Source organism: Mytilus edulis, chromosome 3 (genome assembly GCF_963676685.1).
Source record: "Mytilus edulis chromosome 3, xbMytEdul2.2, whole genome shotgun sequence".
Classification (NCBI taxonomy): Eukaryota; Metazoa; Mollusca; class Bivalvia; order Mytilida; family Mytilidae; genus Mytilus; species Mytilus edulis.
In genome coordinates this window covers 76,753,885-76,780,329 of record NC_092346.1, presented here as the reverse complement: position 1 = coordinate 76,780,329, position 26,445 = coordinate 76,753,885, and the positions used below count along the sequence as shown (strand labels likewise).

The 26,445-nt window shown below is 32.0% G+C and overlaps 1 protein-coding gene across 2 annotated transcripts in view; it reads right to left on the bottom strand.

Annotated features, from left to right (window-relative positions):
- Nucleotides 1-26,445, bottom strand: part of LOC139517483 (CARD- and ANK-domain containing inflammasome adapter protein-like) — a 67,603-nt gene that overhangs the window by 29,047 nt on the left and 12,111 nt on the right. The window contains exons 10-21 of one of the 2 annotated variants that reach the window (XM_071308591.1): nt 23,825-23,913; nt 20,157-20,300; nt 18,872-18,989; nt 18,302-18,375; nt 12,652-12,792; nt 10,017-10,131; nt 7,338-7,361; nt 6,097-6,176; nt 4,203-4,352; nt 3,161-3,239; nt 2,548-2,633; nt 390-530 (exon numbers count right to left, since the gene is read on the bottom strand). In XM_071308591.1, coding sequence (XP_071164692.1) covers nt 390-530; nt 2,548-2,633; nt 3,161-3,239; nt 4,203-4,352; nt 6,097-6,176; nt 7,338-7,361; nt 10,017-10,131; nt 12,652-12,792; nt 18,302-18,375; nt 18,872-18,989; nt 20,157-20,300; nt 23,825-23,913 — 1,241 coding nt within the window. The remainder of the gene's footprint in view (nt 1-389; nt 531-2,547; nt 2,634-3,160; nt 3,240-4,202; nt 4,353-6,096; nt 6,177-7,337; nt 7,362-10,016; nt 10,132-12,651; nt 12,793-18,301; nt 18,376-18,871; nt 18,990-20,156; nt 20,301-23,824; nt 23,914-26,445) is intronic. The other variant, XM_071308592.1, reaches the window with a different exon arrangement.

Below are 26,445 nucleotides of genomic sequence, written 5' to 3'. Positions count from 1 at the left end.
AAAATGCAAACTAAAATCACCAACCAGAGTATAATTCGTGGACAATTGTAATTTTTCCATTTCTATACCGGGATGACATTTTGCCTATATGCAATAGTATGTTTAGTCAGGCGTTGAAGTGACTTCGCTGACCTATAGATGGAAATAAGAATATCCTGTTCCTGATGAAGGTAAATCCAGAAAAGCGCTTCGGACGCAAGGAATTATTAAACGTGTTGTTTTCAATTTTTTAGTCTTCGATACATAGTTCTCTAATTTCATAATCTCATTTCTGTTTTTTATAATGAAATTTACCACTGGCTTTTGTGTAATTATATGCTTATTGTGTTGTTAACTGTTATGAATTAATGATATTTACCATGTATTCTTTTTTCAGAACATATGCTTACCTATCGGGTATAGATTTTTCTACGTTTGCTTCATTTACAAGAAACTCAACGGCCTCGATCTGATTTTCAGCAGCGGCTAGATGTAATGCTGTTCTTCCATCATAGTCTCTTAAATTCATATTAACCTTCTTGCTATGCAATCTGTAATTAGACATTTTAAAATATGCTGCACATTAGAAGGCCAAGACAAGAAGTAAAAGTAAAAAATGTTGATAAATGTGGGCATAATTAATAGGACAACTAACCGAATCAATGTACAAAAGAACATCTTTATGTAAAAATATATGTTAATTGGATTTTACTTGATATTAGTGGCAGTATTCAACCAACAGATGAAGCTACTCTAGTTATTTTCCTGTAGTAGCGATTATATTTTGGCCCTCCTCTTCAATTATAGTCCTCCTTTAGGTAGTTACGAGGTGCATGTTATTTATTGAGTGATATGTTCCTTATGTCGTTACTACAATACCCTTCCCTTTTCACGATTGTGACCTACCTAATTAGACTTTTTACCGGATTTGTAATAACATAAACAACACGACGGGTGACACATGTGGAACGGGATCTGCTTATTCTTCCGGAGCACCTGAGATCACCCCCAGTTTTTGGTGGGGTTCGTGTTGCTTAGTCTTTAGTTTTCTATTTTTGGTCATCTGTACTATTATTTGTCTGTTTGTCTTTTTATTTTTAGTCATTTCGTTGTCAGTTTATTTTCAATCTATGAGTTTAAGCTAAAGGACATATGGTCTTGATGGGCAAATGTGGGAGTTTGTATGTAAGTAAAATTGGTTTATCCCAACTACATGTTGTGTCGGTAAAAATCTTAAGTTACTGAGATTACTTTAAAGTGTAAGAAATTTACATTTAATAGTGCAGAGTTATTTCTATTATATATTTGATCAATTTTGTTAAATTTTGATAAATGTACATAACTGATTTGTATTGCATTTAGTGATCCCTTTATTCATTTTGCTAATTATAGATTATTACATGGCATTTTCCATATTGGCCTTGGTATCAGCCCTAGACTCCCATATCAAGCGAGAGGGCTTGATATGGGTTGTGGGCTGATACCACGACCAATATGGAAAATGACATTTAATGATCTATTTATCACATATTTTCAAGCTGGAGAAAAAAGAAAGCATACATCAAATTGTGTTTAATATTTTTCAACAAAAATTCGAAAAACATTTAAAAAAATATGAAAAAATGTATCACAGTGAGATAACAAAGTTTTGTGAAAAGTAAGAAATAATTAACAATACACATATTATTTCTCATAGTTAAATATTAAGTGTCACGTTTTAAATTAATTCTGAGGAAGACTATACGTATCGATATTTGGAAATCAATTCAGCTTGAACTTTCAATGTCCTACAACAATCACTTTTCAATTGTGGCGTCATATATACTCTATTACGACGTCAACATTTGTTAGCAACTTTTGTGATATCCACTAATGGCGGAAAAGAAATATTGCCACTGGTGATTTTTACATTTTTTTCTGCTACAGCAGATTAATAACTTTCTATTGTTTTACACAATTCATTGTTTTTTTCTCCATTGGATTCTCATTTTTCATTTCTTGTATGAATTTACTTAAAACGTCATTTGATACTGAACTCGGCTAGCTACTCAGATGACATCTTGTTTACAAATAGTTTTTGATTGACAGGTTTGTACCGGAATTCAAATTCGGGGGCTTGATATGGATTTCGAGGGCTGATATCGATATTGGCCCCGAGGGCAAATAACCAAACATGACTTCCTGTTATTATTGGCCATGAAAAAACCTACATAGCAGTACACACTTGCGATAATTAATCGATATCGCGTATTAAATTCGTGATAACAAATCCGAGTAGTTATCTCAGATTGTTGATATTTGTGATTACAGATAAAAACATTGATCACTGATTTTTATAACTTGTGATCACGAATTATGCAATTTATGTTCATAATTCTATTCCCTGATCAGGATTTTCTAAATTCGTGATTTTAAATTCGATTGTTTTTTTTATGGAGGTTTCTATTTAACCCTCCATACCACTGTTCATAGTCTTTACCGAGTCAATTTTATATCTAAATGCCATAAACAGTCAAATATTTCTAGGTGTAATAATTAATAAAATATATATAAACTGAAGCCAAATACCTTTTAAGTACTTCTATTTTCCCGTTAGCACCAGCATCAAGTAGTTCATAAGTTCTATATTCGTCATTTTCAGTATCTACTAATATCTATACAAATAAAGACAGAAGAGTTACAATAGAAAGAATCAAAATGTATTTACTGAGAGATGGTTGCATTCGTTTTACGATTAAAAAAGAGATGTTTTTCTTCTGTCAAGCCATTCTATGACAATCTAGCGATGAGAACTAGTGCCTGCAACACTTTGAAACAGTTAGATGAACTATGAACACTTTTTAAAGCTTATATATTGATGCATGTTGCAAATACTGAATGCAGTTATAACTAATGAAACTCTTGGTAAGCTGCTTTTTGCATCGGTATAGCTTCTGACAACGTTGATTTTTTTGTGTTCTCGATGCCATCGACATGTACCCTTGAAAACAGGGACCAAAATATAGTTTTTTGGAAAATTATCGAATAAATATCTTCCATAAAAAACAAGTGAATAATTATTACGATACATAAATAATACAATGCAATAAGTAGAACACGTTTACATTTGTATGCAATATTGTTTAACCGATTTTATCACATTTCAGTAACCACATTAAATCATTAAAGTACATGTTCTTACTATACAATGCTTCAAAAACACTTTGTACACTTCTTCATGCCCAGGTTCTTTTGCAATTGATAATGGGGTATTGTTCCATCTAAAATAAGAAAGTTAAAAAAAATTATCATGGTTATAAAATTCACAAATGAACAACACAAAGTTACTACCAATAAAGCAGGAATAGCTAATATTTGAGGAGCATTTGAGTAAAACCCAAGTTTAGTTCAGCTACATTAACGTGATATCTAGTGTGATATTTTGCTGACTGTTGTATGTTTGAAGTCCTTTTGGTTTCATATGTTGCTATAGGTCAGAAGTAATGTTTATCAATAGTTTAAAGAAGCACATTGTTACGAATACGCAAAAAAACCTTCAAGTTTTTATCATCTTACGCTTTAAGTTTGTGTATTTTGTTTGTTCCACTCTCCTTTTCGTGTAATGTCGATATTTGATTTGTAAAGTAGACCAAATTATCCGGAATGAACAATACTGATTGATAGTCTGGTACAGCATGATTATATAGAAAGTTGTCTTTAGTTTTTAGGTAGCTTTTTTAGTTACTTGGAATAATTTTTGATCGGCACGTCATGTCTTTTGTCTTTTCGTCAGGTCGTTTGTCTTATCGGCAGTTGTATTTTGTACTTTGTGCAGGTATATTTTATTAGTCAAGGCCTTTCTTGCATGATGTTACAGCTGTGCCGCTACACTACTGTCCCTTAATAAGTATAGGGTTGGGAGTTTGCGTACATGGTTAATCACGTCATATTAGCTATAAAACCGTCTCAGTCAGGAGCTTGTAATATAACGGTTGACCTTTGTTGATGTCTGGTTTCCTCTTTAAGGTTGATTTAAGTTTAGTTATTCCAGGGTTTCAGTGCAACTGTACTAAAGTAAGGGTTTTGCTATTGTTTATTTTTCTTGGCCTTTGTTTATCTAGTGGCTAGTTATCTTATTGGCAATTATTCCATTTTTTTTTTCATTTTCAATGAGACTATTGATGACTAATTATTTAGACTTTACTCTCAACTCTCCTTTTGGACATCTTGTTTAAATAAAATACCTGTCTTTCATATCACGTGCTACATTTTGAAGATTACACTCGCCCAAAAGAAAATCGACAATATGTTCCTGGTTATCACTAACAGCGATATGTAAAGCTGTTCTGTTATCATAATCACAAATGTCCATTTTATATTTTGCTTCTTTAAAACTACAAATTGGAAAGATAAGTAAAGAGAGTTGAAAACAGTGTGTCTTACAAGAGTCATATGAGACCAACATATTTATTCATAAAATTACAAATCAAATTTTAAGTGCAACAAACCATATACACATAATGTACACCGGTCATTTTGATAGTCAAAATATATTTTTATGAATATGAATGGAAATAAACAATCATTTGAACGGAGGATAATGTAAATATTGTTTCGGTCAATCTTTATTTGCACCACATCTCTGATTGGTATTTATCTTAATGCTAACTACCTATACTTTTTTTGTAATTCAACTGCTTGAAATCTTGAAGTGGTTGCAGGACTAGTGGATGTTCTCACAATCACCGACTTTGCCTATCCCGCGGCAAATTATGAGATGAGTCTAATCTTCATTGGAATGCACACACTAACATTCTGATACGCAAAGAAATAAACAGTGGCACTGCTATATGCGGCATAGCGTCAACATGCCGAATTTTGTTTTTCGTCTTGGTATCAAGACAAACAAGAATTTGTCCATAGTACATGGATACCCCACTCGCACTATCATTTTTTATGTTTAGTGGACAGTGAAATTGTGGTAAAAACTCTAATTTGGCATTTAAATTAGAAAGATCATATCATAGGGAACATGTTTACTAAGTTTCAAGTTGATTGGACTTCAACTTCATCAAAAACTACCTTGACCAAAAACTTTAACCTGAAATTTGAACTACCATTTTCTATGTTTAATGAACCGTGAAATTGGGGTAAAAACTCTAATTTGGCATTAAAATTAGAAAGATCATATCATAGGGCACATTTGTACTAAGTTTCAAGTTGATTGGAATTCAACTTCATCAAAATCTACCTTCACCAAAAACTTTAACCTGAACATACAAACGGAAGGAAAGACCGACGGAAGGATGGACGGACGTACAGACGGAAGGACGGACGAACGGACGCACATACCAGAAAAGATAATGCCCCTTTACTATCCTAGGTGGAGCATAAAAATTCAGTTGAAGAAAATAATCTAGAGATCGCAAAGCAGACATACTGCTAGGCGTTGGAAACTACTGTGTTCTTTGTTAAAGAATTGTGTTTCGACAACGTTATACTACATCCGCAAAATTATTTCTATCATGGAGTTTCAGACAAACGCTTGTATACACGAATTCGATCGTCTCGGCATCGAAGTATTTATATGGATTCATTATAAACAAAAACGCAAAATTTGACCAATTTTGGTAGAATTCGCATTTCCAGAATACCCTCAAGTGCATTTTCTATTTTGGCGATTAAGTACCGGCTCTAATTCATCGATGATCGGGCGCATTGTATGAAGGGGATTTTCATGGTCTGAAATTAGTACGGATTCGTATTATTTTTCAGACAAATTATATGTAAACCAAATAATATATATTCATTTTCTTTATCAAATATGTAGATCCTTCACTAAACATTAGGACTATAAATCTCAACAGTTCGTTTTCGGAACATTCATTCTAATAGAAATATCGACGATTTTGAGCTTGCCAGCTTGCGATACTGTATAGTCGACTGTCTATTATTGAACACTGATTATCTGTTGTTTCATTCATCTATAGCTCAGATTTATAAAGTGTGTCTGATCTAGTCATGGAGTATTAAGTTTGTTTGTACAAGCATACTAGTGTTCGATTCGTTGGTTATTATATTTATGTTCAACCAAAGCTATTTTGCTTCTATTTTTATATGAAATGTAAAAAAACTTACGATTTCATGCGTTGAATATTTCCCCTAGATGCACAATTCAATAAACGAACGATTTGTGTTTGGTTATCGGGTGGTAGTTCCTATTTATGAAAAAAAAGATAAGATGAAAATGCATGTAATGAATGTTTGCATAAAATATGATAAGTTTTTATCAAAGGAGATATTCATTTCTAAAACATAGATAACAAACAAATGTATATTTAAAATATAAACCATTTCCAGTTTACAAGAATAATTCATCCAAATGTTATATATATATAATGGTTCATAATGACAGTACCCGTTAGGACAGTTGCTGTTTCCGATATTGTTAAAATTCCCTCACTTTGTCGAAACTTTTTTTACGAAACATAACTTTAAAAATAATAATGCTACTGATGAATTATAATTGTGTGCCCTTCAACCCCATTTGGGTATAAATGTGCATTTATTAAATAAGCTATAATAATCCGGCCTTTTTTAGATTACAATATAACTTCGGACCAAGGTATAGCTAATGTTTTAAGAATTGTACCGTCCAAATCGACTATAAAGGGCAGAAACGAAGCCTTTTACACAATAAACATATGTGATTAGAGAAAAAAACCAAGAATGTGTCCAAAGTACATGGATGCCCCACTCGCACTATAATTTTACATGTTCAGTGGACCGTGAAATTGTGGTAAAAACCCTTATTTGGCATTGAAATTAGAAAGACCGTATCATAGGGAACATGTGTACTAAGTTTCAAGTTGATTGGACTTCAACTACATTAAAAACTACCTTGACCAAAAACTTTAACCTGAATCGAAACGAACGGACGAACGGACGGACGGACGAACGAACGAACGAACGAACGAACGGATGAACGAACGAACGGATGAACGAACGAAAGAACGGACCCACAGACCAAAAAACATAATGCCCCTCTACTATCGTAGGTAGGGCATAAAAAATTAACATGAAATTTTATCCAGGACATTAATCTCTTTTTTAGAAAATAAAAAATAAAAATAATAAAAACATACAATTTTTTTGTTCTGATACAGATAAAATTCACCTCAATTCGATTATACTATTTCAATGTAAATAATCATATTTTCTGGTGAACTAGGAACAGTAAATGATGTATTATGTAAACAGTTTTATTAAATATAAGCTATAGAAAATCAACACATATAATTTTGTGTACATATAAGAATATATAAAAGTGAAGTGAACAGAAAGAAACAGTGGAATAACAACAGAATACATGTACTCACGAAATCACCCAAAACGAACTTTAACTTTAGGGGAAATGGAAATAAATACAATTAAATTTGAAAATTAATAGCAGGCAAGTAAAAGGAAAAAAAATGAAAACAAACGCACACAGTATGCTAATCAGCACTGTCGCATGGAATTAAAAGTAAACAGAAAGATGCTTCTACCCTGATGAAAAAGAAAACATATTTCATCAATACATTGTTTTCAATCCTACATTTACTAGCCAGTAAACAAGTAAGTTTCAAGTTTACCAAAGAATTATGAAAATGGTTTATACCAATAAACAGCTATATATTTCATCATATCATTTTGATTTTAAAAGCACTACTATACAGAAATGGTGCTATAAACATTACTTGATCTCTATGGTATAAAGATTGTACAAAGTACTACTTATACCGCTATACAAGTAAATTAAATAAACAATGTAAATTGCACTGTTACTTTGGTTTCAAGGAAAGTTCGTTGTGTGTGATAAGCACAAAGATAAAACACATTTCTAAAAGATAATAAAACGAACAAACAAAAATACCATCAAACAATTAAAAAAAAACTGAAATAGAAAAAGACAAAAAAAACCTAATGGGGCATTATATATTTTTAAAGCAAAAAAAGGGGAATACTATACTTTTTATTTCAAGTGTTGATAAAAGAGAATTTTGTAATAATATATCTTTTCAGACAGTAAGTTTGGTTCAACTTTGTAAAAATAAGCTCAATATCTAGCTGATGCATTATTACAAGTCAGTAATGTATCCTCATCGAATCCGTATTCATATGACCTTCAATTAAACCATTTAGTTAAAGATGCCAGTCGTGTTCAGAAATTAAAAGTTAAATGATGTCAACATTGAAAGTGAAACAAGGGTGAAGCATTTGGTTGACTGATTCAATTCACAAAAAGCATATGTATACAGGTAAATACGATGGTTTTCAACCTAAAACATGAAACAAAAACTCAGATTCAAATAGACCTATAAAAATCAAAACACGCACTTGCTTTCTATTTTTATTTTTATTTGTAATTATGTTTATATGTGGTTATATGACCGTCTATAGTCTTCGCAGGTCATTTCGATGGTAATTTCGATGGCGTCTATACCGAAATACTCACGGAATATTGATACATATTATTGAGTCAATGTTTATTTTGAACTTGTAATATTCATATATTTTTAGTGTATTATAAACCAAATATGAGAGTTAAAGTCAAATCGGTGAACATGAATTTACCAGCTAATGCAACTACAAAAAGGACTGCACGAAGAAGGCGCATTCATAGAGATGTATACACTCGATTTATAAAATTTAGGTTTAGGGCATACGATACAGTTTTGATCTCAGGTTGAATATTTTACGAAAATTTGCATGAAACCTATTTTTTACCTAGACAATTAAAAAACTTGATAAAAATATACCTTCATGTGCTAATTACAGACAAATGGGATTTATATCGTATACATTTTCTGGGCATTTCGGATTCTTAGACAATTCTATCCTTTTAAAAGTCATACCTAACGTTTTTGTTTAAAAAAAGAAAAGCAAGCAGAGTTTTGTAAACACATTAGGAATTTCCTCTATACATAAGTGTGTTTTAAGTTTGATTAACAATTCGTTGAAAATATTTCTTTTTATCACATTTTCATGATTTCAGAATTTCTGGCTGTATATGCATTTGATTTAAAAATTTCATCGGTGGAATGGCCATACGAATTGGTAGAAATAGTTGAAATATATTACCAAGTCAAGTGTCATATTTAAAAAGAGAGGAGCATGGACTCGTTTTTTGATTAAATTAGTCTGAATGATAAAAACAGTGGAAAAATGCATTTTTCTCGATATGTTACAGGTTTACGTCGCGAAAAATAACAGATTTCGTTAGCAACGCTTCCCTGTAACTGTATCCTACGCCCTTCAGACCCGCCTGTTTCCTTAAAAATAGGATAGCTAAACTGTTTCCGCGATATTGTGTGGAAACTAGGGTCAATGTTTTGAGGGAAACGTCACCTCTGTTATGCATTTTTACAAGGTAAAACTTACAATTATTTTTGTTTACAATGACTAATAAATAACCAGCGTCTCAATTAATTCATTTCTGTCTATGACGTTGTTAGACATTATCAAATACAAAAAGACAAAGACTTTACAAAAAGTAGTCCAACTAATTTTGCGAACTACCTTTACTATAACCATCTGACACTTGCAAGGACATTGTTAGAACTATATTAGTAAGTGTAAAATAAGTTAGTCATTTCACTTCAACCCTCTTTTACCTCAATTTTGTTTTGCAACTTCTACAACATAATAGACACTCTAAACTTTGTCTTTACTATTTGGTTAGTTATCAATTAAAAAAAAAATGTAGACAAAGAGAAAGATCTTGTTATATAAAATATTTTTTTTTCAATGTTGCTCTCAATATTTTTGCGTTTTTAAACAGTTAAAAATCTGATGCAAAGACAGTTTATGACACATATGTTAAAACAATATTTGCACTGGAAGCGATATTACTCATCTATGGATAAATAGTATGGATCAAATAAATTAATTTATTGGAAGATGCATTGACAGATAATCTTTAATAAATAAACTCATGAATAATACCAGGATTAAACTTTTGTATTTTATTATTTGTTGGACGGTAATTAAATGTATTGTCATCAATCGAGATTTACCTCTGATACGCTTGCATCTATTAGTAGCTTATCCATGTAGACACGTAGTTTCTCCCTTATGCGCCGATTGACTTGATTATCGTTGTCGGGTACATAATCAATAGGTCGTTTCTGCCTGTAAACGCCATGAATTAAAATTATTGCATAGAAACGATTCCAGTCTGACGAAGTAATCATTACACATTGCATTTAATAATAATAAAAAGAACACTGAGACTCAAACTCCCTGTAAGCATTAAAAAAGACATTGCAATCACATACATAAATATGGTCCGCTGAAGTCAAATAAAAACTAACACATGGTATGATGTGACAGTTTATGTTTCAAAATCAATCATATCGAAAGGTACATGTATAAAATTGGCATAAACTACAATTATAAGTACCAATTGTGAATTTAAATATTCAATACTTTCATTACAATCTGAACCAATAAGCAAAATATGTAATAAGTGAAAAGGCAAAAGCCATCAATTATCAAAATTGAAATTTTTGAAGAGTCAATCAATTTAGAGTTATCTCCCTTGACGACAACTTTGTTGATTATAGTGTAACATCTCAGAGCAGATAACACATCTTTTCATCACCTTTAAATAAAAAATTCAAGAAACTCTTTTCAAGGTGGAAAGGAGGGGAGGAGGGATTAGAATATTTTATGAAATTGAGTGTCACCAAACTTCAGTACGTTCTTCTATCAGCTCCTTATTGAAAAAGTGGCTGCATATTGAAACATGTAAGGAGCGTCCCCATATCAATTACAAAATTCCTAAAAGTTTCATGTCAAATATACACCTATCTACTGAACAAAACGGTACAATCTATCATTGTATCATAAACTCACTTTTGTTGCACATAAGTGTATTTACCTCATAGAGCTAACTGATTCTAACAGAATGTACAAAAAAATGATAAACAAATTATCTGCTGATGTATCCTTCGATTCAAATACACGGCAAGACGAATGCACACTTTTTATGACAATAAAATATGCCTTTTTGTTGTTTCAAACACTTACAAAAGCTGAATGATGAAATGATTTTTCGCTATTAGCTTTCAGTTTTAGTTAAATTTTATCAATACAAGGTGAAAAATATCAATATTGTATTAATGGCTTATAAGTCAATAATTCAACTCATTTGAATCCGTATTCATATGAAATTCAATTTAACCCTATAACTAAGGATGGGCTACGCATGGACTAGGCATGTTCAGTTATTAGAAAAGAATGAATGTCAATAATGAGAGTGAAATGATGCATTCACCTGGAAGATTCATTTTATTGACTGGTTTTGCTCACACAAAAAAAAATAATTCTTCCTACTACAGTTAAAACAACGATACATATTGTCATAGAGTAAAATTTTGTACATTCATTTTTTTATCTGAAATCGTTATTTAGTTGCTCCTATTAATTTACTATGGTCAATCGTGTTAAGTATTTGTAGATTTATTGTTTTTATGAAATTTAGCAGACTGTCTGATTGACAGTTAAATTTAATGTATGATACAGATGTGTTTTAACTGTAATCGTTTCCAATTAGAAGCTTTATAATCTATGTTTCTGTTTGTTCATATTCTGTCACTATAATTGTGTGATCTGAAGGTAAATGACAATTTATGTGTGAGGAAGTCGTGAAAGTAGAATAGGCCTTTACGATGATAAAGTTGGTGAATGTTGAGATGCGAAGAGAGTTGAATATAGTTAGTGATAGGGAATAGATGTGTCTCTCTAATGAACAATGTAATTTAATGAAAGTGTATATATATGAAAAAAAGTAAAATCACAAAAACACTGAACTCCTAGGAAATTCAAAACGGTAAATCCCTAATTAAATGGCAAAATCAAAATTCAAACACATCAAACGAATGGATAACAACTGTCATATTCCTGACTTGGTACAGGCATTTTCTTATGTAGAAAAATCTTGTACATAATAAATATGTATATATAAAAGTGAATTTTTAAAGCCAGTGCATTAGAACAGCTGTGACAATATATATATATATATTTAATCTGAAATGAAATCAAACAGACCTTGATAAATTGTCGTTTTGCGATTGCATCTGCTTTCCTGTATATTTATATTTATATATTGTGTTTGTTTTTATGTCTACTTCAGGTCAAATAACCTATGGATATTGACGGTGAGCATCTAGATGGTTGATTAGATGGCGTCTTTTATTTTTAATTTTATTTCATTTATAAGTTTTGAAGTTAAGTGTGACATTTCACTAAACTAGTACAAAATCTTATTTAGGGACCAGATGAGGACTACTTCCGGATGCGGGATTTTCTCGCTGCGTTGTAGACCTGTTGATGGTCTTTGGCTGTTGTCTGCTCTTTAGTCGGGTTGTTGTTTCTTTGACATATTCCCCATTTCCATTCTCAATTTGATCTATTTTAAATTACACACGAAATATTGATTCCACGCATTTTTAATTGCTCCTTGTTGCAATTTGGATAAACGTTTAAATATGTTATAAATGAGTTTCAAAATATTTTTATGTTGACAAATTACCAATTAATGTATTTTATTAAAAAAAACTTAATGAGAAGAAACAAACAACAATAATAGAAATAGAACATTTCTAAATTTTAGATTACGAGAACAAAAGTCTTATACAACATACTTACATCCATCTCACGAATGGAGAAACCTTGCACTCATCAATTAGGAAATCAACAACCTTTTCGATACCGTTTACCGCCGCTGCATGCAAGGCAGTCCGACCTGCTGAGTTTGAAAGGTCCATGTCCACACCTTGTTCCTGTAATCTTGAGATTTAAGAAAGAAGAACCATGATATTATATAATATGATCATAGAACATACCTTTCATAAACGGATATGTATAATAGAATAGTAAATTCTTGAAACATAATACAATTATAAGGTTCCAATGAAAATGCAATATCATAAGCATATATTGCAAGTGATTAGTATTTTTCAACCTTGTATTAGTATCATAAACATACTTGAACGATACAAGCACATCCTTAATGATTAACTAACGGATCACTGTCATTATTGCATGTTTACATGCTACAACCTAACACTGATATGGACATCCTTATTTTAAACTATGTTGATATAAACGGTCAAAAATTTAAATCATGTGAATACACTCATCATAGATACCAGGATTGAAACTTTATATTTACGCCAGACGCGCGTTTTGTCTACAAAAGACTCATCAGAGACGCTCGAATCATAAAATATTAAAAAGGCCAAATAAAGTACGAAGTTGAAGAGCATTGAGGACCAAAAATTCCTAAAAGTTTTGCCAAATACAGCTAAGGTAATTTATTCCTGAGGTAGAAAAGCCTTAGTATTTCAAAAATTCAAAGTTTTGTTAACAGTTAATTTATAATTATGAACATATCAATGACAACGTAGCGTAAAGGGTTATTCGCCGTCAGTATTGAATAAAAAAAAGATGATGACTCATTATACACCACATGATGTTACTAATAGACTGTGTGATATTATCTTGATATATTACGTCTCGTTTGTCATAGAATTTGGTACTGAGATGACCGTTTAAAAACAAGAAGATCAAAGAAGCCAGATTATTTAATTTCACTTTCAGATTTATTGATGATGTTCTTTCAATTAAAAATCCGAACTTTTCTGATTGGGTTCCATTAATATATCTCCCAGAACTAGACATTATAGAAACAACAGACACGGCTTCCTCCGCCTCATTTTTGGATTTATACCTCGAATTTGACATACGTAGTCATTTCAGTACCAGAATCTATGCCAAAAGTGACGATTTTCATTTTAACTCTGTACTTTTAAACATCCCGTCATTATGTTTTTTGTTCTATTAAAAGGTCATTATCTTAATGTTCTATTATGACTTTGAAAATACTTTGAATTACAAAATTATTTTATATCAATGTGTTGTTTGTAATATCATTCATTTTCGCTGGTGTGCTTTGTACGTGCTACGTTTGTGTTTCTTTGGTACATATGACGTATTTTTGTACTTTTTAGATCCCACCATATATGTTATTGTTATATTATAATGTTATAATGTTATGTTCTATTATAATATTGAAAATACTTTGAACGACAAAATTATTTTATATCTTTTCGTTTGACGTAACATTCCAACATCAAACACGTGGAACCTCGCCATGCATTCATTTGGGTTGATTTTAAATACATATATAAGTAGTAATGCATGTGGTTGTGTAATCTTATATTTTCCTTTTTGGGCTTCTTTGTTATATATTTGTTTGTTTTGTTCTGATTGAGATTGTGACATGGTATTGATGGCTGTCTCCCTTTTTTGACAAGTTTACCTATAATGTCTGTTTTGTTCACGCATCGTTATAATTATAATGGAATTTAATGCGACTGTCATACAAGTGAGAGGTTTATTGCTATAAAACCAGGTTTAATCCACCATTTTATACATTTGAGAATGCCTGTCCAAGTCAGAAATATGACATTTATTGTCCATTCGTTTGATGTGTTTCATCATTTGATTTTGCCATTTGATTAGGGATTTTCCGTTTTGATTTTTTCTCGGAGTTCAGTTTTTTTGTTATTTTAATTTTCATGACAAACTCGAGGTATAAGTTTAAAAATGAGGCGGAAGAAGCCGGGTCTATTGTTTCTTTAATGTCTAGTTCTGGGGATATATTATTGGCACCCATTTAGAAAAGTTTGTTAATGGGAAGAACACCATCAATATATCTGAATGTGAAGATAAATGACCCGGCCTCTTTAATCTTCTTGTTTTTTTACTAGTGTCTGAAGGAACTCCGGTTAATATGAAAATAAGAAGAGGCCGGCAAGAAGAGGAGCATAGTTCGTTTCCATAGGAATGCCGACGATTTGTTGAAAAATTCTGCCTCTAAATTTAACAAATATGTTGTCAATAAGAAACTCCATGATACTGATACTCCATGATACTGATTACTTGTTCCTCTGCGAAGCATGTGTTACCTTTTTGTTCACTATTAACAAAATAAGCCGTATGGTATCCCAAAGAAATAAATTTATAGGGTATGTGTAACAGTGGTTTGATTCAGACAGTGAACTCTATCAGGAGGAATTCCTGGTGTTTTTTTTATCCACCAACAAAAATCCCTAGGTTTTTAAATCCGGCACCAGTGTAAAATATCCAGCACTCATCATAAAAAAAAATGGGGATTGGTATTTTTTGGGGATATTTGAATTAACTTAAACGTGGCTGCATAGTTGATTAAAGCAAAAAAAAGGACAAATTAAACCATTGTTTTCTTCCAAGGAATGTTCACATAGTGTTTTTAAAAGGAATGATTACACAAGTATTGTACTAGGAATTATTGCACTAGTGATCTTGAACCAGGAATTCTTACACTAGTGATTTTGTACCAGGATTGATTCCACTAGTAATTTTGAATTGGATTTGATTACACTAGTGTTTTAGATCCATATATTGATGAAGTGTTTAAGTACTCATTTTGAACACATGATAACACGAAAATGCTTTATGTCATTAACGAATAATTTAATTTCGGATGTAATTTTGGTTGACTAGGAGATCTTCTATATTTGGAATTTCTGATCTATATCAAGTTCAATGCCTTGATCATTGTTTAAAGTATTTTGAATTATATTTATTATTCATTATTATATTTATTTAGTATATACGATGTACGACTTTCAATACTTTATTCATAAAACACTAGATTGATTCAGTTCTTATTCCAATCCATTAATTTATGTAAACAATAAACCGGTCTAAAATTAACAAAACAGCGTTATCAACACTGACCCTTTCACACTATTTTCACCCAATATTCTTTAGTGAAAAACAGATACCTTATCGCTATTTAGTCCATTCCGGGAAAACAGTCATTTATACAACTTCCTGTTTGGGTCACCGGCCGAAAAATGGAGGTCATCAGTAGTGAGCTGAGGGAGAAAAAACTTTAGAAAGTGATCATCAAGAAACTTTGATATAGTATGATCCACTTGTTTCGAAATTAAAATTGAAGTAAAAAAATATTTTGTTTGAAGTATTTACGGTAGTTTAAACAGGTCTTATTAAAAAGTATCATGCATGGTGAATTGTTTAAACAGGGTCCCAGATAGCTTCAACTGGATGAAAAAGTTGTGTAATTTTAGAACTTATCCGGAATGGAATAAAAAGCGATTAGGTGTATACACGGTGAAATGAAATTACGCTTACATATGCTATCATTTCTATGTTGAAAAGCATTGTGGATTTTTTCACAAGGGAATGATGCTATACATGGTTGAGAAATCAAAAAATTTGATAGAACCAATTTCAGAAAAAGTTTGAGTTTTAAAATGATCCAGAAGTTCTTCAGGTTTTTCTTTTCAGATTCCACAAATGGTTAGTACCACTATGCGAGCAAACATTTTCACAGTATTTCTGGAAACCCTATATCACTGCGGACAGAATTTTAGTCAATCTTGTTGACAATTCTTTTGTATTACATGCAGATGAGCCGGCAATGTACCGTTGTTTGTACGTAATTTTGTGAAGCTTAGGTATCCAATACAAACAAAGGTCTTTTATAGCTGACTATGCGGTATGGGCTTTGCTCATTGTTGAAGGCCGTACCGTGACCTGAAGTTGTTAATTTCTGTGTCATTTTGGTCTCTTGTGGAGAGTTGTTTCATTGGCAATCATACCACATCGTCTTTTTTTATAAGTACTCTGATTTGTTTTACAATCCAATGTTTGATGTTATGAAGGACTTATGATTCGCCTAAATCTCATCCTTGCCAAAAGATTTTGTATGTGGGATTACATGAGTACTTATTTACTCCTAATTCTTTTACAAGACACTCGTAGTAGTACGATTGCAATACAAAAACAATATTATTTGAAGCTTTGTCCGCAGGAAAAACAACACACTTATCATGAAGAGATGATTGACATTTCACAGTCTCTTTGTGTTTGTCTCTTTTTCTCTGAAAAAGAACTTTGGTTGATCATTCGCACAGTTTTTGAACTTAGGAATGCGACGTTTTATCAGAGACCTGATTGTTTTGACGCATTCTGACAAAGTGTTCACTTCAACTTTGTCTTATTTAGCCCATGCTCTAGCGTAATCTTCAATGGAATTCAAAATTATTTTGAAGTTATGTTTCCAATTGATGTGATTGGGTTCCTTAAACTTATGTTCATGGGAATTCACATCTCAGGTTTTAATGTTGAATTATGTAGAGATCCCCTGTAATGTCATGTCATATAGATTACTGCATAGTGTCGATAAAAATCTTGATAACATTTGTGTAGTAGATAAACTTTATAAACAAAAACAACAAAAAATGAAAATTCTCAGTCGTATTGAATGAATTAATATTTCAATTGTTATGCCTCAATGTTAAGGAGGATGATTTCGATAAGTGCAAGTAAAGCGAAGACTGACATTTCTCGTAAATAAAATAATCAAGTGTCTCCGTGAAGAGTAAATAAAGCATATACGTGTTGACAAATACAACGACATAGATAGTAAAATGGCATATTCTTTTGCATATGATACGGCAATGGTGAAAAAAATATTCATCTGATTTATACTAAATGCACTAAAATAAACTCACAAATAATAAAAATGCAAGCAACTTCCATTGTGTATTGTATTATCACATAAGATATAATAATTGAGAAAAAAATACGTCTTAACTGAACTTGATATATCTGTGAAATCTATATCACAATTCGTAAAAAAAAAAAATACAAAAACAAACCGACGTGTAAAGCAAATTCAAAAAGGGGGAATTCCATAAAAACTGAAAACATCAAACGTCATCAATCAACGGGAGAATATAAAAACAATTGCCATATCTAAGACTTGCTCAGTCATTTTCCAAACCTGGTTCAATAGCTAGCTAACCTCCCACTTGTTTGACAGTTGCTTATAGGTTCGTAATTTATACAAATCTCAGCAAGCAACCAAAACAGACATTATAGTGACACTAACTGGAATCCAGCTACCAAAACAGTGTAAATTTGACAATAGCGTCACAATAAGAGTTTTTGTCGTTGATAAAACAAATTGCATACGGAAAAGTAAATCGATTTGTTTAGCAGACAAGTTGTGTTGAATATTTCGAGTAATGGTTAGAATCAATTCATTACATTTTAATTCTATCTCCATGCTAGTATGTGTGTGTGTGTGTGTGAACCCTTACGGTAAAACATGTTTTTTTTATATGAAGTTAAACGAATATTTACACAAATTTCGTGTTATACATTACCATTAGCAATTTCAGCTGCGATATAAGTATTGGATTTAACAGAGTGAAATTACCTTCTAAGAGTGTGAATTTCTCCATTTTTCGCTGCATGTATTATTTCTGTAGCACATTTTTCTCTGAAATGTTCCTGCAATTTATATCGCTTTATATCAGAAACTATACAGTCAGAATTTATTTAAATCATTCATCAATATTTTATCAATAAAGTGTCATGCTAATATTTTTTAAGTGTTATATTTTTGGCCGAGTGGTCTAAGTACTTTCTACTATGATCACTAGCCAGTCAGCACTGTAGTTGTGAGTTCGAACCCCGCTCGTGCGGTTGCACTCGATTTCAATCTTTATTGATTAGGATTGTCAGTTTTCCTATCGAAGGTCGATGGTTTTCTCCGGGCACCTCCAGTTTCCTTCACCAATAAAAACTGGCCGCCACGAAAAAATCTCAAAAAGCGGTAATAAAAAGTGGCCTTAAAACTAAAAAAAATCAAAATCAAATCAAATCTATTTTTTTTAAATTTTTGAAAGTTTTATCCAGTCAATATCTTCTGTTATATCTGTTTAAACTCACCGTTTTGGTTTTCTTTGTTTTATATTGGGCTAATGTTATATCTGTTTAACCTCACCGTTTTGGTTTTCTTTGTTTTATATTGGGCTAAAAGTTTGATAACTCCGATATAGTCCATTTCCTTTTCATCATATGTTTTGTGCCATTCTGCATCTTCACTTGCTGTTCGATTCCATCTGTAGATACATTTTCATTACTTCATACAATGAACAAACAATGTTTATCGGAATATTAACATCATACAAAAAAATATAAATCTGCCATAAAAGATAAAATACTCATCGTGTTCCTAGAATGACTTTATCAGGTTATCCTAAGACTAGATGTTTTGAAGCAAATGTAAAAACATTTTGTAATTATCAAAATGAAAAAGCCTTTACAATGAATTATAAAACATTAACCTTGTTCAAAGAATTTGCATCTTTAGTTAAACAATTAGTTTATTCATGAATAAATTATAATAAATATCGTTTAATATGTCTGATTATCTTACATAACTTACACCCGTTCCTTTTACGAATGTGACCTACCGAATCAGACTATTTACCGGGTTTAAAATAACATGATCAACACGACGGGTGTCACGTGTAGAGCAAGATCTGCTTACCCTTCGGGAGCACATGAGATCACCATCAGTTATAAATCGTATTGTAAATCACACCACATCTCCTTTTTTAAATATATATAGTTGTGGAAAAACCTATATTGTGCAATGGCCAAACGGCCAAACAATATAACAGAAGACTGTTTCCATAGTACACGGGTACCCCATCCGCACAATTATTTTCTTTGTTCAGTGGACAGTGAAATTGGGATAAAATCTCTAATTCGGCATTAGAATAAGAAAGATCATAGCATAGGGAACATGTGAGCTAAGTTTCAAGTTGATTGGACTTCAACTTCATCAAAAACTACCTTGACCAAACGCTTTAGCCTGAAGCGGGACAGACCAATGAATGGACGAACGAACGAACGGAAAAACGAACGAACGGACGGAAAAACGAACGAACGGACGCACAGATCAGAAAATAAAATGCATCTCTACTATATATCGTAGGTGGGGCATAAAATCTTAACCTGAAGCGGGACAGACGGACGGACAAACGAACGAACGAACGGACAGACGGACGAACGGACGGACGAACGAACGGTACGACGAACGAACGGCTGCACAGACCAGCAAACACAATGTCCATAAATGGGACATAAAAAGAAACATTGATGATTGTTCCCTAAAATAGTGGGTGTAGTTATCAAACATCAGTATTGTGAGTATAACCTTTAGCAATTAATTGTCATTATTTATATTACAATTATCTAAACTGGTTTAAGTAAATACCTACCTATCAGTTGCACCTGGACTGCAGAAATGGTGATCTAGTAGGTATTTAACAGCTTCTACTTTGCATTCACAAGCAGCTAAATGTAGAGCACTGCGCTGGTCATAATCAACATCATGCATTTCTACGTATTTCTCGTGGGCAATGCTAAATAATATACAACCAAATATATTATTTTCATCGTGGAAACATTTGAATTTTACCTATAATAATCAATTATCAATGATAATAACGCCATTTATCAATAATCGTGGATTATTTACCTTAATGATTTTCCGAAATTACTTTCACAATTTGTGTCGTATCCATGACATTGAATATATAAATACTACATAAATTGGAAATGATTTCTTGCAGATATTTCCTAAATGATTATCGTCGAGGAACGGAAAAGTAATGGGTCTTTACAAATTATTTGGACACTTTTCATTTAGTTATTCAATAATAAATTCGCATTTCCAAGTATAATTAGTATGCCAAGTATATTTTTTTTCATAAATTTAGTACATGTGTATTACTTGGATATGAAAAGCGCACAATCAGAACGTTAAAAAGATGGAATTAGGCTTTTCGGAGAAATTTAATCTCGTGCATGCTTCTGTTTCGTTTATCTTGTCTTTGTATGCTATCTTAAATTATTGGGAGGTGGCCGTTGTAATTTTTTGCTGATTAGATATTGTTATATACTATACTCCTTTTTATGTATGTATTTCTTTGTGCTGGGTGTTATTGCTTTTGTTTATACTGTATATATGTCACGCATACGTGTTATTTTAGCGGTAAATTTCACATTGCATTCTTAGAGGGATGTTTGGCTAGGCATACAACCAGGTTCAACCCACCATTCGTATTAAAATATCCTTTACCAAGTAAGTAATATGGCAGTTGTTATCTGCAGTTCGTTTCTGTGTATGTTGTCTTGTACTTTTGTTGTACTTAAGTGTTTCTTTTCCTAGAATTCTACTGTATTTGATGTGTTTCTCACGATTTTAGTTTGTAGCACAGAATTTTTATTGCTTTATTCAATTACATGTATGACTATAAAAAGAAGGTATGTAACTGTTGCCCTTATTTATATATACTTATAACTTTTGCTCTTGTCCGTTTGGTGCTTCTTCAACTACATCTCGTGAACTTAGAGAATAACTTCGGTTTGTTCTATCAACTAACATGAACATCATATAGTTGTTAATGTCTGTGTCATTTTGGTCTTTTGTGGATAGTTGTCTCATTGGCAATCATACCACATCTTCTTTTTTATATTATAGTTTGCTTGTTGATCTGGTTTGAATGTATTTATTATAATTTGTTTTGTATTTAGTTGCTCTTGGTAATAAATGCTGTTTCACACTGGCAATACATATAAGCGAATACCATAAACCCGATTTTACACAAAAGTTATTGATTCTAAATTTACCGGGTTATGGCTTTATTTGGTTATTTTTCGTTTTATCTGCTCTTCAACTTTTGGAATATTTTTTGATTTTTGCTATGGTGTGGCCTCAAGCATCACTGATGACATCTAGTAACTCCCTCATTCATGGCTCTAATTCCCTGTCTTGTTTTGAATTGACTTTTTTTCCGATTTGGTATTATTAGCCCTTTAGCGTGTGTACACAGTTACTGTAGTACAAACAATTTAAATGAGCATTTCTAAAGATGCATATCAAATGTAGATCTTCAAAACTGTATATAAATTATACGCCTTTAAAGCTGAATATTTACTGTTCATCTTTAAAGCTTACATAAACTGAACAGCTGTAAGAATGTATATAACCTGTACATCTGCGAAGCTGTACAGAAATATACATTTTTATCGATTTATATAAACTGAACATAAGATCTACATTTTTATCATCTTATCCCAAATATATTACATATATGTTTTTATGTACCGTTTTAACGTATTTAAACATGTCTTTCTATGTCCTGATGTTACACTATTGTTTCAGGTAATGGTGAAGGTTGGTACCTATTAAAACATTTGAACCCGCTGTCCTCAATCAGGAACCTGATTTTCAGGGGTTCTCGTTTGTTGATGTGGCTCATAAATGGTTCTCTTTTTTATAGTTTCCTTTATTAATTAGACTGTTGTTTTTTCCATTTGTATGGTTTTACACTATTCATTTTTGGGTCCCTATATAGTTTGCTATTCGGTGTGAGTAAAGGCTCTGTGTTGAAGACCGTACTTTGACCTATAATGATTGACTTTTACAAATTGTGACTTTGACGGAGAGTTGTCTCATTGGCACTCATACCAAATCTAATTATATTCATATGAATTGTTTTTACAAAGCTTTAAAATTGTGCAGTTAGTGTACAGTTAAACATATGTGCAGTTTATAAATAGCTTTAAAAATGTACAGTTTATATAAAGCACTAAACATGTACAGTTCATATAAATCTTCACATTTGTTCAGTTAATGTACAGTTTTACAAATGCACTGTTGATATGCATTATGCACAGATGTACATTTTATATACAGCTTTACTGATGTACATTTCATGTATAGCTTCACAGATTACGTTTCATATACATCTTTGGTAATGTAAAGTTTATATCCATGCATAGAAATGTACATCGAGGTTGCTTGTATTGAATAGCTGTGTAATATTTTTCTGATTTTCAAATATTTTGGCCTCAACCATTTTTAATTTTTGCTTCTCAATTGTGAACATTCCGTTTGCTGATTTCAGCTTCCAAATTGTGAACATTCCGTTTGTTGATTTCAGCTTCCAAATTGTGAATTTTGAATTTGTATGCAGCAATATTCCAGCAGTGCTTGCAAACGGAATATATACAACAACAAATGGAATTTTTAACGACCTTGACTGGTTATACAGCCCTTGCACGGTCGGGATATATATTTCCTAGTTGAAACGATATTCCAGGGCTTGTATTTGCTATTCTGAGTTCCTTGATAGAGGGTTGCTTCTCATAAGGAAGCTTTGAAAAAAAAGTGCAAAGTAGTGAAGTTGAAATCACGCCTTCGTAAGTTTTACAGACGCCATCACGAGTTGATTGGCCGTTATGGAATATCCGTGTGATAGCGGATATGTCCCTTAAGTTGTAACTACAATCCTATCCGCTTTTCCCTGTGACCTATCGCATATGACATATTAACGGGTTTGTACTAACATGAGCAGCACGACGTGTTCCACATGTGGAGCAGGATCTGCCTACCCTTCCGGAGCACCTGAGATCACCACAGTTTTGGTGGGTTTCATATTGCTCAGTCTTTAGTTTTCCATATTGTGTTTTGTGTACTATTAAAGTTAAGAATTAAAATAGGGAATGTGTCAAAGAGACAACAACCCGACCAAAGAACAGATAACAGCCGAAGGCCACCAATGGGTCTAAAATGCAGCGAGAAAATGCCGCACCCGGAGGTGTCCTTCAGGAGGCCCCTTATTGGTTGTCTGTTTGCCTTTCCCCTTTTAATCCATGCCGTTGTCGGATCGTCAGTTTATTTTAAACAATTAGGTTTGAATTACTGATTAATGAATTTTAACCGAGGTTCTTCTATGGAAATACTACTATTTGAACTTCATGATGTCGTGTTGAATAATCTAAGTATAGAGAATACTTAGCTGGTAAAAATTAACCATCAGTCTCGTTGCATTCAAAACTTTTTAGCATACACATCACAGGAATATATCAAAGCTCTTACCGTCGCAGCTCAACAACGTCCCCTTGTTTAGCGGCATACAGGAGTTCAGAAATTTTTACTTCATATTCCTCATTATATATGTTGCGATCCTACAAGGTATCAATTATTTCGTTATTAATTATTAACATTAACCTCTTAATTTGTCTTTCTGTCTCTAACAATTAATTAGTATCTTGTGAATAAATCAAAGGCACATATATTTATTTAATATCTTTTAGTATTATATTATCTACGTTTATACAAACGATTATTTTTTATCTAATTGCTTTACTATTTTAAATTTCTGATCTTAGTTCTGTACGAAATTTGCAGTACAAAACATGTGCTGTGTATAAATGGCTGACAAGATCGCAGATTCTCTGGTATCTGCCTTACCGACAGCAGTAGTGATGTTTGTTTCTTAGATAATTGTATCACTGGTTCATTGTCTTGTTTTCTTGGAAGCGGTCCAAGAGACTTGACATCTTTCAATTTTAAGATTTTAAACTGTTTTTGTACAAAACCTTTGGTAGTTCATTAACCGTGGTTTCTTTTTCTGCAATCAACGATTTATCAGTCACACGATTTCAATGTTCTCTATTTGTTAATAAATAAAGGCAACGTAGTATACTGCTGTTTACAAGTCATAAATCGATTATGCGAAAACAAATCCGGGTCACAAGTAAGGCATCAATTTCAAAATTCACTGTTATTTTAAGAGTGGGATAAGTAATATAGACTTTGAACTTTGAAACACATCGAGTGAAACATACGTCACAAAAAATATAATATATTTGTTTTGTTGCTGATTTATTATGTTGAAGAGACACCCATCTAAGATAATATAAACATACGCATCTTAATAGTTTTGTACGAATAGTATACACGTAAAATTTTACACCAAGGCGAAGCTTGAACTTATTGTTAATCGATACTGGAGGTATAATTTCCCCAAGCTATGAATATTTTTCGAATGAAATAATATGACGTGTATTATATCTACAATAATCTATAAAAGCTGTTGGAAACTAATAACAAATTAGATTTCTTATATATTAGAGGTGAGTTGTTAGAAAAAAAAAAATCAAATTTTTTAATGCATTCACTAATTATTCACTCGAATCCTTGTATTTAAACCAAATGTGATGTGTTTTTTTTTATATATATTTGTTCCTCTACTATTTCTTTTATATACCATCCCCTATTGTGGCTCCAAATGATTTGTTAGCATGCATAGATATGATTTTTTTTTTATTGAAAATCAAATATTGATATGTTATGAAGAGGTAGGTAGGACCCAATTTCCTCGAATTTGACGTACTATTTCAAAACTTCCCTGAGGTCTTTTTTGGTACGATCTGCTTATAAGGTAATCAGCGCTATCGGTCCACAAAATTGGACTGCCACTGGAAATGAGGATATCTTTGATAACATTTTGCGAAAACTAATTTACTCACAATACACTAGTTATATGATTTAAAGTCATCATTCTGACCCTGACGCGTAGCTACAAATCCCGCGCAGGAAAACGGACAGACCAGTTAAGCAAGAATTTGACTAACAAATGTAAGAAGTCCCAAGACCATATATTTCAATCACCCAATCAACTATTTTGAACTTTTATGTGCGTACAATATAATGTGAACAATTCATAATTGCTTATAGACGGTAACTATGAAAGACGTCAGCAAAGACTTTATTAATTAAAAAGAAATGTTAAAGCATTCTTAAAAGGAAACAAAATTCTATCAGAAATATTTATAGTGATATATACTCCTCGGAGGCTATTGTTCAATTTAGTTATGAATATGATTTTTACTTTGGCATATAATATATGTTGCTGTTATGTTGACAAGGGAAAAATATGATTTCATATACTCTGGATTCATAAGCACTCTTTGGATAAAACTTTTTGTATATATTTGGATCGAATTTGAATGTACAACAAATTGCGAATTTTCTATCGGATTTTATGCAGACTTTAGCAAAAACAATTAAAACAAATATGCACAAATATGTAAGTTTTCATGAATCCACAAACATCGGTGTCCAGAAGAATTAATAAAACCAACAGTTGTATGATAGGAAATACAACTTCGTGTTCAAAATATCATCAGACAGATCGTTGAAGTAACATGGTTCACATACATTCGAAAGATACAAAAGACGGAAGGTCAAGTATCATTCATTTACATTCAGTTTCTTTCATAAAATTTTAAAATGGAAAAAACAGCGATTTCGTATTATCACTCAACCCCATCTGTGGCGTAAGTTTGATACAAGACAACTGATATCATATTCTTTAGTTGTATACTAAAAACAGATGAAAAAATAGCTTAACAATCTTGAAACGTAGTAGCCTCGTTAAATCTACTTCATTTGGACTGTGTGGGATATTTGAATCATGGAACATAATACTTCATCTCTTTATTTTATATATGGTTAATTGTTGTTTCAAGAATGACAATAAAATTTTGATGTAAGTGTAGAAATAACTTAAATAACAAAAATACTGAACTCCAAGGGAAACTCAAAACGGTAGGTCCTTTATAAAAAAAAAGCTAACATGAAAAGCTCAACCAAACCAAACGCATGGAAAACCAGTGTGATTTTCCAGAAGTAATTTAAAATAATGTAATTAC